General features: G+C 33.5%; 1 protein-coding gene across 1 annotated transcript; it reads right to left on the reverse strand.

Moving 5' to 3' along the window:
* Positions 1 to 12254: 12254 nt before the first annotated feature.
* On the reverse strand, positions 12255 to 13073 carry LOC122019439 (mannose-specific lectin-like). Its single transcript, XM_042576903.1, has one exon. It carries the CDS (start codon positions 13071 to 13073, stop codon positions 12255 to 12257), a length of 819 nt encoding a protein of 272 aa, XP_042432837.1.
* Positions 13074 to 13640: the final 567 nt, after the last annotated feature.

Here is a 13640-nt window from a genome sequence, read left to right on the forward strand (position 1 = left end):
CCAACATATTTAAAGTAAACCAAGAGAAAAAAATTAAGAGTTTGAGTTAGAAAAATTATTTGATTTTTTTTTTAGATCAAGGTTCTCTAAGTATAAGTTAGAAGTTATGTGATTGAAAATAATAGTAATATTTTTTTTAAAAAAACTTCATAAAATATTTTCACAAAAACTTAATAGAATTAAGTTAAAATTTTTGAAAATGTTTTTAGAACAACTTAAAAATTTCATGAATAAGTGTAAGTTAAAAAATAAGAAAGTATAAATTTTATGATTTGATAGAAAAATTTTCTAAGGAAAACTTTAGAAAATTTAATAAGAGAAAATAGTGAACTAAGTTTTGAAATTAATCTTAAGATTTTTTTTTAAAAAAAAACGTTGATTCAAAAGTTAGGTTCTGAAAGGCTGAAGCAAAATATTCTAATTAAAAACATTTATACTTTTTCAAAAAAAATAAGTGTATAATTTTTGAAATATGCTGGAAAGAGAATCCATAACTCTAAAAGAAATATTTAACCAATAAGTTTTGAAAACATGATTTTTTTTTTTTTAAAAAAAATCTAGGAAAGATTGGTTTTTAAATGATGTTAAGGCTCCCCTTAATTAAATAATCATAAGGTCCAAGCGGGATATGAAACATATATGTTAGACCAAAATTTTGGAATACTTTTTAATTTAATTTAATTAATTAATCTCACCATTTCTAAGTTATCAAACTAAATAAACCTATAGTTGTGAGAGATGATTCAAATTATTTTGGTAAGTAGGCTAAACTAATACTTAATTAAAGTTTAATTTATGGTTAAAGTTAAAATAAATTAGGTTTGAGATTAAAAATTTATTGATTTATTTAATTTCTAATTTATTGTATAATTATTTAGAATTAATTAATTAAGGATTGCTTCAAAGTTTATTTTAAAACATAATTAATTTAGGTTTACAAATTTATTAATTAAGAATGATTGATTCATTTATTTATTAGATTAATTGATCAAGTTAGTTAACTTAATTTAAATTTAATTATTAAATAATTTGATTAATTAAGAGGTAATCAATTAAATCAGTTTTGAGTTAGATTGATTTGGTTTACATTATTATAATTTTATATTAGTTATTACTCTTTTCAAAAAATTATTATCATTTTAAGCTAGCGTTTAATTTTGTGATGATTAAGTTTTAATTTAATTTAAATTTGAATTAAGTTTTAAACTTTAGTATTAAATTTAGGGCTAGATTAATTAAATTTTATGTTGTGTAAGTTTTTTTTTTTTACTTTAAGATTTAGTTTAAGTTTATATTTTTAAGTTTTAAATTAAATTTTAGTTTAAGTTTTAATGAATTAATTTATTAACCTTGAATTTAGTTAAGTTTAGTTTTAATTAATTTATGTTTATTATTATTATTATTATTAAATTTATTTATTAATTTATGTTTTAGTTTAGAAATTTTAAGATTAATTGTTAAAGAAAATTAATTAATTAATTAGTGATTTCAAGTTTAATTAATTGATTAATCATTTAGTTATGAATTTAGAGCTGATTTAGTTTTCCATTAAGTTTACGATTTTAAGTTTTAATTATAATTTTAAAAATTAAGTTTGAGTTTAATTGAGTGTTAATTTAATTTCAGTTTTAATTAGAATTAAGTTTTAACAAAGTTTTTTTAAAAAAAAATTAATTAAGTTTTAATAAAGTTTTAAAAGAAATTTAAATAAGTTTTTAAGAAATTTAATTAAGTTTTAAAATAATTTAATTAAGTTTTAAAAATAATTTTAATTAAGTTTTAAAAAATAATTTTAATTAAGTTTTTAATTAAGTTTTAAAAAATAATTTTAACTAAGTTTTTTAAAAATAATTTTAATTAAGTTTAAAAATAATTTTAATTAAATTTTAAAATAATTTTAATTAAGTTTTAATTAAGTTTTTAAAAATAATTTTAATTAAGTTCAAAAAATAATTTTAATTAAGTTTTAAAATAATTTTAATTAAGTTTAAAAATAATTTTAATTAAGTTATAAAATAATTTAAAATAATGTTAATTAAGTTTTAAAATAATTTTAATTAAGTTTAAAAATAATTTTAATTAAGTTTAAAAATAATTTTAATTAAGTTATAAAATAATTTAAAATAATGTTAATTAAGTTTAAAAATAATTTTAATTTAGTTTTAAAATAATTTTAATTAAGTTTTTAATTAAGTTTTAAAAATAATTTTAATTAAGTTTAAAAATAATTTTAATTAAGTTTAAAAATAATTTTAATTAAGTTATAAAATAATTTAAAATAATGTTAATTAAGTTTAAAAATAATTTTAATTTAGTTTTAAAATAATTTTAATTAAGTTTTAAAAATAATTTTAATTAAGTTTAAAAATAATTTTAATTAAGTTTAAAAATAATTTTAATTTAGTTTTAAAATAATTTTAATTAAGTTTTTAAAAAATAATTTTATTTAAGTTTTAAAAAATAATTTAAATTAAGTTTTAAAAAATAATTTTAATTAAGTTTTTAAAATAATTTTAATTAAGTTTAAAAATAAGTTTAAAAAAAATTAATAAAGTTTTAAAAATAAATTAAGTTTTGGAATAATTTTAATTAAGTTTTTACTAGAATTTTTTAATTAAGTAATTAATTATTTATTTATTTAATTTTGAATTATCGAAAAAGGTTATTGAATCCATGTTAGATTCAAATTTAGCTTTGGGTAAATTAAGCAGGTGTTCTAAGGATAAGTTTTTAGTTCAGTGGCGAGGCATATGACCTTCTTGTGTATTAACGGTGGATCACTTGCTGAATACTTTCCAAACTGTTTCTGCCCAAAAAACTTAATACTAAATTTTGGTCCAACTAGCCCATGTTTGACTGGGGTAGCTTCGGTCAGATCCACTAAGTCTAGTGCACCGGGTAGAATTCCATATTCAGCCTAGACATGCCTTCGACAAAGCTTCCTTGACGTACTATTATCCCAATCCATTCCGATGCTATGTTGTAGGGTTTGGTAAACATTTTTCATCTAACCATTCTAAGCAGAAAATAAACCTAATCCTGAGTGTATGAGTTTGGTTAATCAAGTTGGTTGTATTATTTTTCTACTTGCTCCCCCTGAGTCATAGCTTAGATAAGGTCTATCTAAGTAATGAATTTGACTCTTAGGGACTAAGTAGAGGTTTTGTTTAATTGGTTTGGTTAAACATTTTATTTGAACCCATGCTTGGACTTGACTTCTAACATTTTGACTGATTAAAGATAAGTATGGTTTGTTTGTTTTATTTGGTTTATAGCCGAGTCCTGATTTGTTGTACACGACTCGTTGCGACCCAAGTACCATATTTAGACACTTGGATCCCAGTTCGAACTTTTCCAACATTTCCTTGAGTTGCTCGACTTGTCCTTTCAAGTTGGAATTTTCTTCCTCAAGTTTTGTAACTTGAGTCGAAGTTCCAACTTGAACTTGATTAGTCGAGTTACTCAAGTTAACTTGCTCCTTAAGGTGGTCTATTTCCTTAAGTAGCAAGTTATTTTGTTTTTCAGATTTTGTTAATTTTTTAAACAAGCATTTAATTACTTTTAACATTTCAGACTTCGAATTGAAAGTTACCTTATCGGGTCCTTTTGAAACGGATGCAAATCCATGGCTTATCTCAGACTCGTCGTCGGACTCTGACTCATACTCATCTTTAGACTCGGATTTGGACTCTTCAGTCTTTGCCATAAATGCTATATGACTCAAGTATTTTGGTTCTGGTTTTGTTCGGGGCTTAGCTTCCTTGTTTGGCCCTACATACAAAGCTAACCCTTTCTTGGCTTGACTCAAGTTAGTCTGTTCATGTAATGTTAATTCACAAAATAGTTCGTCTAATTTAATAATAGAAAGATCCTTCGCAACTTTATAGGCATCTATAATAGATGCCCATAAGGAGTTTCGAGGGAATGAGTTAAGCGTATACCCGATGATATCACAATTCTCAAGTTGATGGTCAATGATATGTAGTCCATTTAGGATGTCCTTAATCCTCATGTGTAGTTGGCTTGCCGATTCACCATCTAGCATTTTAATATTTAGTAATGAATTTAATAAAAGATCACGCTTTATTACCTTTGTATCATTTGTCCCTTCATGTAGTTTAACTAACTTATCCCACAAATCTTTTGCATTGTCGAAGGGGCTGACTCGTTTTAATTCTTCTTTTGATAATCCACATTGTAAAGTGTTGAGTGTCTTTGAATCAATTTGTACTTTCTTATTTATTTCTTCTGTCCATTCCTCTGGATTGTTGACTGGTGATGTGTAGCCGCATTGGATAATGAGCCATTGATCAATGTCTATTTTGAGAAAAACTTCCATCCTCTTTTTCCAGTATGGGAAATCACTTCCATCGAATAGTGGAGGACGCACGGTCGAATATCCCTAGGATTGTGTCATTTGTTCTTGCACCAAAAATTGAGAAACAAAAAGAATTTCCAAGACTCTTGTCTTGGGATTAGCAGTGCTTGAAAAATAAAAAATATTCTAAGAAAACAATGATGAAAAGAAAAAGTTTTAAAAGATGCTTTGAAAAACGGTTAAGTAATTTCAGAGCTAACGAGGCTCCGATACCAATTGATGGATCGATTAAGTGCGATAGAGGGGGGTGAATATCACACTCTTTTAAAAACTTTTCTTTTCGTATTTCAAAACAATTCGAGTAAGCAGCGGAAAATATAAAGGGACAAGTTTGTTTACTTCGTTCGGAGCCTAGCTCGACTACTACTCGAAGGCTCGCGATCCTTGATCGCACCGATGGGCAAATCACTATAGCTCTTCTTTCCGAGATCCTCGGAAAGAAGCAGATCATACAAATGAGCAAAATAGTAACAACCCTACTATCTTGCTTAAGTGAATTACAATGCAAGCTTATATAAAAATATACCGACAAGTAAATGCAGTTGAAGCTTTGGTCGGCACTTCCAGATAGTGTGGCTTGCTGAGCTGATGAAGGCTTGTAGCACGGTTTGCTTACAGAACAGAACTTGAGTCGATCAGAAAGTGTTACTGAGCCTCAGACCTTGAGCTCCTTTTATAAGTGACATTGTTGTTCGGTCGACCGATCCCTCTATTCGATCGACTGAACCCGCTCCCTTTCTTCCTGGCTGGAGTCTGATGCTGGCTCAATCTTTTGTATTAACTGATCTTTAATGGTTTGGTAGACCGATCCCTTGTTCGGTTTCCGAACAGTGACCTTCCGTATTCGTCAAGATCCGCACTTAATGCTCCATTAATGATTTTATTGTTCGGTCCTCATTTTCGGTCGACCAATCATGCTGTGATACCATGTTTGCGAGCCTGAACTGTTTTGCCAAATTTGCTTGTTCGATCGACCGAACCTTTTTTCGGTCGACTGATAAAATACCTTTATCGGTCAACTAAACCTCCTGTTCAGTCGACTGAACCCTTAGTAAATTGAAGGTTTCTGAGTGCTGGACGTGTGACCGCTGACAGAGCCTGATTCTTAGTTTTGAGTTCTGAATCAAAAGTTATGACCCTTTAAAGCTTAAGGGGTCATATGATTCTACAACACAAAGTTAGTTCGATATAACAATAGTATTCTTGCAAAACAAAGTTAGCACAGTTATAATACATGAGTAGTAATATGCATGAGTATAACAGTTATGACTGTCTTGATCTCAACTTGGAAGTCATCCCGGTTTCTTCAGTTGGATCAGCGACCTTAGGTTATTCCCTTCAGGAACCCGACCTCACTGTCGCTCCTCCAGTTATTTACCTCAACCTACCTGCCAAAACGTTGGGTCCTCCAGACCTGTTTAGACTTTACTGTCTGGTTGTGATTAGGGCTTTCTCGATTGAGTAAATAGCCTGCACACTTAGCCAAATCATCATATCATAACAAGACTTAACTTGAATCTTTGACAACATCAAAACTCAGGTTTAATTCTGGTGCACCTTGCACCAACAGCTGTTAGGTTCTGATACCACTTGTAGGATTGGGTAGGCTGGCTGGAGAGAGTTAAGTTGCCTGAAACGCTAAAACACAACACCTTTCTCATCTTTCAACTTAGATTAGGAGCAATAGAATAAAAATAAATAATACGAAACTAAAAGAAAGAGACTCAAAATTTACTTGATTACAATCGGGGTAGTTGTTAATCCAAGGTAGATGAAAGCTCACTAAGAATCTCTTTTGGTGAAGCTAGAGAAGCCTCTTACACACACTAACAGCGCAGACTATTGCTAGGAAATGAATACACAAGTTGTTGCTACTTTCCTAGGTCTAGGGGTCTTTTTATAGTCCCTGAAAAAAATTTATCCGCAGCTTGAGGGTGCCTCCAAAGGGCATGGAGGGCACCTCTAGTGAGGCGTAGTGGATAAAACTTTATCCACTATGAACAACTACTTTGACTGACTAAGGGCGCCTTCCATACTCATGGAGGGCGCCATCCATGCTTATGGAAGGCGCCTTCCGCCCGAAGGTGGCGGAGGCGGGGGTGCGCCTTGGAGGCAACTTCAATCTCCTCACTCCTCTACTGCTCCGATTGCCTGGGTGATTGCAGCCAACCGAAATAGGACTCAACCGAATCTAATTTTCAGCCTTCTCCTCGAGCATCCTTCTTCCCCAACTTCTCATCCCTCAGACTGCAGCGTGCGTCCTTCTCGTCTACCGGTGTACTCTTCCGCTGCACCTCGTCCCTCAGACGCACCAAACCCGTTAACTCTCTCCCGTGCCATCATTGTAGTTAACTGCGTCTTTCCCTGAACTTCCTGTACTCCTAAGCTCCTGCGCACTTAGACACATGGATCAAAACATAACAGGACCTGACCTAACTTGGTTGATCACACCAAAAACAACATTGGAGTTTCAACAACTGTATCTTTTGCCTTGCACCTCTTGACTTGCTTTTCGATCCATTTCTTCTTCTTAAGTAGCTTTCCGTTTTCATCAATTGGAGTTTGAAATCACTCCATTAGAGCAAACTATTACTCTATGTCCATCATAAAGAAATTGTTGACCCCTTGATTTACAAAAATCGAAGCTTCTAATTTCGAATGGTGGAGGTGCTCGGATATCATATCTGAGTCCATATTGACACTCTATTTTTGAACTTGAGCTACTTGAATGATAATTTCTTGACTTGTTGAAATTAGGGCTTCAAGCTTCAATTTCTTCATCTTTCTATAGCTCCTTGATCTCTAGGCAATTAGTCTAAGAAGAATGACATCGCTCTAATACCACTTTTTAGGATATTTTAGGAGCTAGAGGGAGTGATTAGCTCAAAACACTTCGTTGATGATTTGTTATAGGGAAAAACTTGAAGTAATGCTAACACCCTTGATTTTACTTAGTATTCACCTCCTGGAGGTAACTAATTAAAGGGTCCACTCTCCTCACTCACAATACATTATGAAAACCTCCTTCTAGGAGGAGAAGAAGTCTCATACAATCAAATACACAAGTAAATAAGTGAAATACAACAAGAAATGTAACAAGAACAAAGAAATAAAAATAACAATGACGCCCTTTGCTCTTGATCTCTTGTTGTTGTGGATTACCTCTTGATACTTAGTATGTGCAGCAACACTTGTCTCTAAGAAGATTCATGAACTGACGATGAAGAGTGGAGAAGAAGTGTCTCATTTGAATCCTTGGTGAATGCCTTTTATCCCACATATTAGGGCTCCCAATTGATTGGCCTTGCCCCCAATCGACTATCCTGGCAAATTCGAGAAAATCTAGACATTCAAACCTTTCAACGACTTTTTTCTTCTTCTCACAATCGATTACCTAATAGATTACACGACTTCTTAATCAATCACCCAATTGATTTAGAAGCCTACTATTCACTCGCAAGCTTCTCCCAATCGATTACGCTCTCGCAACTGTGCTTCATAAAAAACTCCTCTTAATTGATTAGCTGATCGATCATAGAATCCACTATTTGTCATGACTTTTTAATCAATCACCCAATTGATTCAGAAGCCTAGTATTCACTCGCGAGCTTCTCCCAATCGATTATGCTCTCGCAAGGAAGCTACTGTGCTTCATAAAAAACTCCTCTTAATTGATTAGATGATCGATTAAGAATCCGCTGTTTGTCGTGAACTTCTTCTCCCAATTGATTACCTAATAAATTAGGATTGACCTTGATTGATTTCCCAATCGATCCGAGTCCTTTTTATTTTGTGAAGAAAAGCTCCCAATTGATCACCTAATTAATTGGTGCGACTCTTGATCGATTACCCAATCTATCCAGACGCCTTATGTTTCACAAAGGCTCCAAATGGATCACCTGATCGATTAGCTTTATCCCAATCAATTTGCCAACCCTAACTTGCTTAACCCAAATTTAGTGTTCCCTTACCCAACCTTCGGTCAACCGTGACTTGTAGGGATTTGTTCACCAAGTGTTCGGTCAATATTTAACCACTTGGACTTTCCATCTTGCATCAACTTTCCGTTAAACTTTCGATCACCAAGTGTGATCCTACTTGACCCACTTTGATTTTCCTCTTTCCTAACCAAAATTAGGACTTTCCTTTTGCCAACATCCGGTCCTACCTACTTGAACTTTTTTTTGTCTAACTGCAGTTAGGTCTTTTAACTTGCCAACGTGCGGTCCTCCTTGATCCACTTGGACTTTCCTTTGCCTAACTATAGGTTGGACTTCCCTTTGCTAACATGTGATTATCCTTGACTTAATTGAACTTTTCTTTGCCTAATCGCGATTAAGACTTTGCCTTACCAAACTTCCAGCCAAAACTTTACCTTGCCTAACCTCCTATTAGGATTTTATTTTATCTAACCTCTAGTTAGAACTTTTCCATTGCCTGATCTTCAAGTTTGGACTTCACCATGCATAACCTCCGGTTAGGACTTTATTTTGCCTAATCTCTAATTAAGATTTTCCAGTCAAATATGATCCTCCATGACCTACTTAACTTTTCTCTCACATATTGTCAAATACCCGACAAATCTTAACCTTCTTGACCTCTACTTCACATATTGCCTAAACATTGAAACTCAAAGTCGAATCAACTCAAGCTTAGTCAAACTGATCAACCTTGACTTGAAGATGATTGCACCAACAATCTACCAATAGTGAATTCTAGCAAATGATTGCTAGGAAAAAATAAGTTCGAACAATAGTCTTATAAAGAGAATTTCAAGGACTCACGGTACCAGTTCTTGAGAGGTTAAAGGAGAAGTGTTGGTGCATTTTAGCCATCAAGAGATTTTCTAAAGTGACAAACAAACATCCAGAGTAAAGTTTCTCAATTGTAAAATATATTTACTTTCATTTCCATTTGTATTTTGTATTGCTAGTACTTGCTTGTAAAAATAGGTGTTGTAAGAGATTTCTCCGTCTTTGGAAGGTTTCCAAGAAAGAGAAGATTTAGTGGAGATAGATTGTACAAATAGGCCTTGGATTAGTCGCCTTTAGAGGTGAATATAAAGTAAAATCAATGTGTTACGAATGTGGTGTCAAGGTTGATTTAAGTTTTTCGCTATGCATTTAAATAACGAGTACACAATCTTGACAAAACGATCAAAGCTATTTACTCACTATAACTCGTATATGTCTTAACAATAAGATTTTAGATTTCTACTGGTACTAAGCACCAAATCGAATGAACTTAATTAAAATAATTTATACTCACATCATCCTCCACTACTTTCCTCATTATAGAAGGTTTACCTACAAGAATCCAAATGAGTGACTCAAGAACTTAATAGGATATATCAATAAATTAAGTAGAAGACAACTTCATTATTATCTTAAAAAAAGTTTAAAAGTAATTTTTACTCTTACAGATTGATATACTCGGTACCATAGGTGTTTATTGTAATAGATCTTAGAATCAATTTCTAATAGATACAACAATGTTGGGTTGAAAGTTTACAAACAAAGTTTCACATTAAAAATACATAAAAAAGATTATGGGTTTACAAGGGAAAAATATTTTCATTGGTATGAGGCCTTTTGGATAGAGCTCAAAAATAAAACTATGAGGGATTTGACCCAAAGTGGACAATATCTTATCATTGTGAAGATATCTAAATCCCTTTTAGTCCTAACAATTGGTATCAGAGCCCAGACTATCAAAAGGTCTAATCGTCGATTGTGCACAAGAGTTTTGATCTAATTAAGCTATGTGAGTAAAATATTGACCTCGAACAAATGAAGTGGAGGTTGAGCAAATGAAGTGGCGGCTCCCGTGTTCGAATCAAGAGGATTAGACACCAATCAGGAAGTCCTCGTTGTAGTTAGGTAAGAAATTCCTAGTAGGTCATGTGAACAGAGGGACAGGAAGATCTGGTAGGTCTAGAATTGGACGTGGAAAGTCTATGATCTTTCATTTGAGGAGAAATTGTTGGGTACTGCACTAGAGTACATGGAGCCAAGGACCACTAAGATGAAACGAAGCACACCATTATAATCTCTTTAAAATAGTGTGTTTAAAAATTTGCAACTACTTAGAGTTGAAATTGAGCTTAGATTTTTTATTAAAAATATATTTGAAAGAGAGTGTATTCGTATCCACTTCTAATGGAACGTTAGTTTATTGACGTTGCTTTATCCTAGTGTCTAGCATAGTGATATCATATTACTTGAGGTATCACGTTCGAATCTTCTTAGCAACAAATAAAAAAATAATATTTGCATAATGTTGCCTGAGGTACTATGTTTGAGTTGTTTTAGTAGCAAAGTGGAACTGTGCCTCTCGAAAAAAATCCCTTCGGATGATTTTGGGGTATGGGATCACTCAGTGGTGGGGTTAGTCACTATAAAAAGTTTATCCTATCTTAGTTTTGTCAAAGTGCCTCTATCCTAGTGGTAAGCACGGAGACACCTGTTGCCTGAGATGTTGGGTTCGAGCCCTCCTAGCAACATATTAATGTTGTCTGCGGTGTCGTGTCCGAGCCCTCTTAGTAACAGTATGGTACTATGCCTCTCTAAAACATCCATTCAGGGGTTTCTAGAGTATGGGGCCGCTCTGCGGTGGGGCCAGTCACGTTAAATAATTTACCCAACACAGTTTTGTTTCCTGGGGACGGTCTAGTGGCTAACGCATGAAGCACTACTACCATAAGATATGAGGTTCGAATCTCGATATAGCTAAGGTAAATGTCTCTCTCATGCATCAGTCACTATTATAAAGCTTAGTAGCTACCCGTGATTTTCCTCCTTCGTGTTCATCCTGGGATGAGTTGATGAGGGTGTTGGGGGCGAGTGTAATCATCTTTTACTACCGTGTAGGGCCGAAGAGGGGACGAACATAGTCATCTTTTACCACCGTGTAAGGCCGAGGAGGTGATCCACTAAAAAAGAAACAGAGTAAATGATCAGAACATTCTCTTTACCACCACAGACTACTTAGGACAATAAACAATTGACTCGGTTTATACGGGTTTAATTCAAGCTCGAGTTCGTTTGAGTCCGTTGAATTGGGCTCAAGCTCAAGTTCAATATTTAATGGACTCGGGCTCAATAATAATAATAATAATAATAAATAATTAATTAATATATATATATATAGTTCGTTTGGCAAGATGAACCATAGAGCTATATATATATATACTAAGATAGAAAATTTTATTTATTTATTAAATTAGACCTTCCTTGTGTTTTAATCATTTTCTCTGAGATTAGAGTTAAATTAAAATTGATTTATATAAAATAATTTATAATATAGATAAAAAAATATATTTTTATTAAAGTTATGTGAAAGACAATAAATATTAAAAGAAAAATAAAATAAAAACTATTATCGAGTGAGGATGACACACTATATATTTTCATGATCATATTACCCACTATTTTTAACTTATTCTCTATTTCAATTAGAGATCATCTCTAAAATAAATAAATAAAATAATGATAATAATAATAATAATAATAATAACTTCTCCTCCAAAATCTCAAACATTAGCGAATAATATTGTTGCATATTATCAAAGTTGGAATTGGTTAATTAGATTCCATCTTGTATTAATTTTATTTTTTCAATTTATATGTCTACTAGTAGATTTTTTTAATTAATTCTTTTTCTTTTTCTTTTTCTTTTTCCAACGCATTTCAAGTAAAAAAAGCAGAACAAGCAGATAATTAAGGCGATCAACTGATCACACTAACTTAACGGTACGTACATACAAGAGAAAAAAAGGAGGCTACGTGCCATGCCACAATGTAGCTTATTTATGCCTCGCTTCAATTTATTCGCTTTTATTTAATAGCTACCCATGCATCGTTCGTGGTGAAGGCAACTATTTTTTAGTCATGGCGATCTTCCTGTTCGTGGGTTCATCGTTGGGGATCGTCAATATAGGGCTGCCGTAGATGACGACGTGGCCGTCGCGCTGCAGGACGAGGATGTACTTGCCCTCCGGGCCGCGGGTTTTGCTATCCCAAATTTGGTTGAAGTTAATACCGTCGAAGATGACTAAGTTGCCGTCGGTCTGCATGCGGGCGAAGCACCTGCTGCCTAGGTCGTTGGTTTGGGAGGACCACATGACCTGGTTGTTGTTGTTGGCGTACAGCACCAGGTTGCAGTCGGACTGCATGACGAAGGTATAGTCCCCTTCTTTGAGAGATTCGTCGGTGCGCAGCTTGTGACCTCCATAGAGAATGTTCGTGGATTCATCGCTGCGGCCCCTTTTGACGATGACGGCGCCTTTGGAAGTGGCGGTGTTGGAACCGGGGGGGATGGACCATATAGAGCGGCCGAAGATGACGACGCTGCCGTCGTTCTGCAGGACGAGGATGTAGTTGCCCTCCTCGCCGGCGGTGTTGCTCGACCAAACAATCTGGTCATTGTCGTTGCGGATGACGAGGTTGCCGTTGGTCTGCAAGTGGGCGAAGCAGTTGTTGCCTAGGCCGTTGGTGGGGGAGGACCACACGGTCTGGTCGTTGTCGTTCAGCACCAGGGTGCAGTCGTCGGACATCATGGTGAATTTAAAGTTCCCTTCTCTGAGGGATTCGCCGGTGTTCAGCCTGTCACCACCAAAGAGAACGTTGTTGGCCATGGAGGAAGGCAGGAAGAGGCCGAGGAGGAGAGCAGCAGAGAGCATGACAAGGGAAGCCATGGTTAAGCTACGGATATCACTCACTTCAGTCAAGTGATTGCTTGTTTAGAGTATCATGCAATTCCCATCTATTTATAGAAGAGATGGTGGTAATTTTATTTATTAAAATTAAAGCATTCGAAATTATACCAAGTGGTTGTGCGGTCGATAATCCAGGTAAATAATTTATCATTTATTTGTAGAGTAGGACAAAACTAGCCAATAAATATATGCCACTTCACTTTAAGTTCTCTACCATTAATCGGCAAATATTAAAAAAAATATATAATATTGACCTAATTTTTACGGAACGTTATTCTGCCAACTCATCCACATTATTTGGTTGGCAGTAAGTCATAATCTTGCTTAAAATTTCTAATATACATAAAAGGTTATTAGGCAATGACAAAAAAAAATTATTGAAAATTGATGATTGTGATTTAGGTAGTAGTGAATTTGAGACAAGCTGAAGTGCATGTTTTTTTTTAAATGCCAGTATATTAAATACATATGAGAGCATATATATCGAACATTGGATGAAAATCAATCGTGCTATATTGACAATAAAGAATATCAACAAATGGATGC

Source organism: Zingiber officinale, chromosome 9A, assembly GCF_018446385.1.
Source record: "Zingiber officinale cultivar Zhangliang chromosome 9A, Zo_v1.1, whole genome shotgun sequence".
NCBI lineage: Eukaryota > Viridiplantae > Streptophyta > Magnoliopsida > Zingiberales > Zingiberaceae > Zingiber > Zingiber officinale.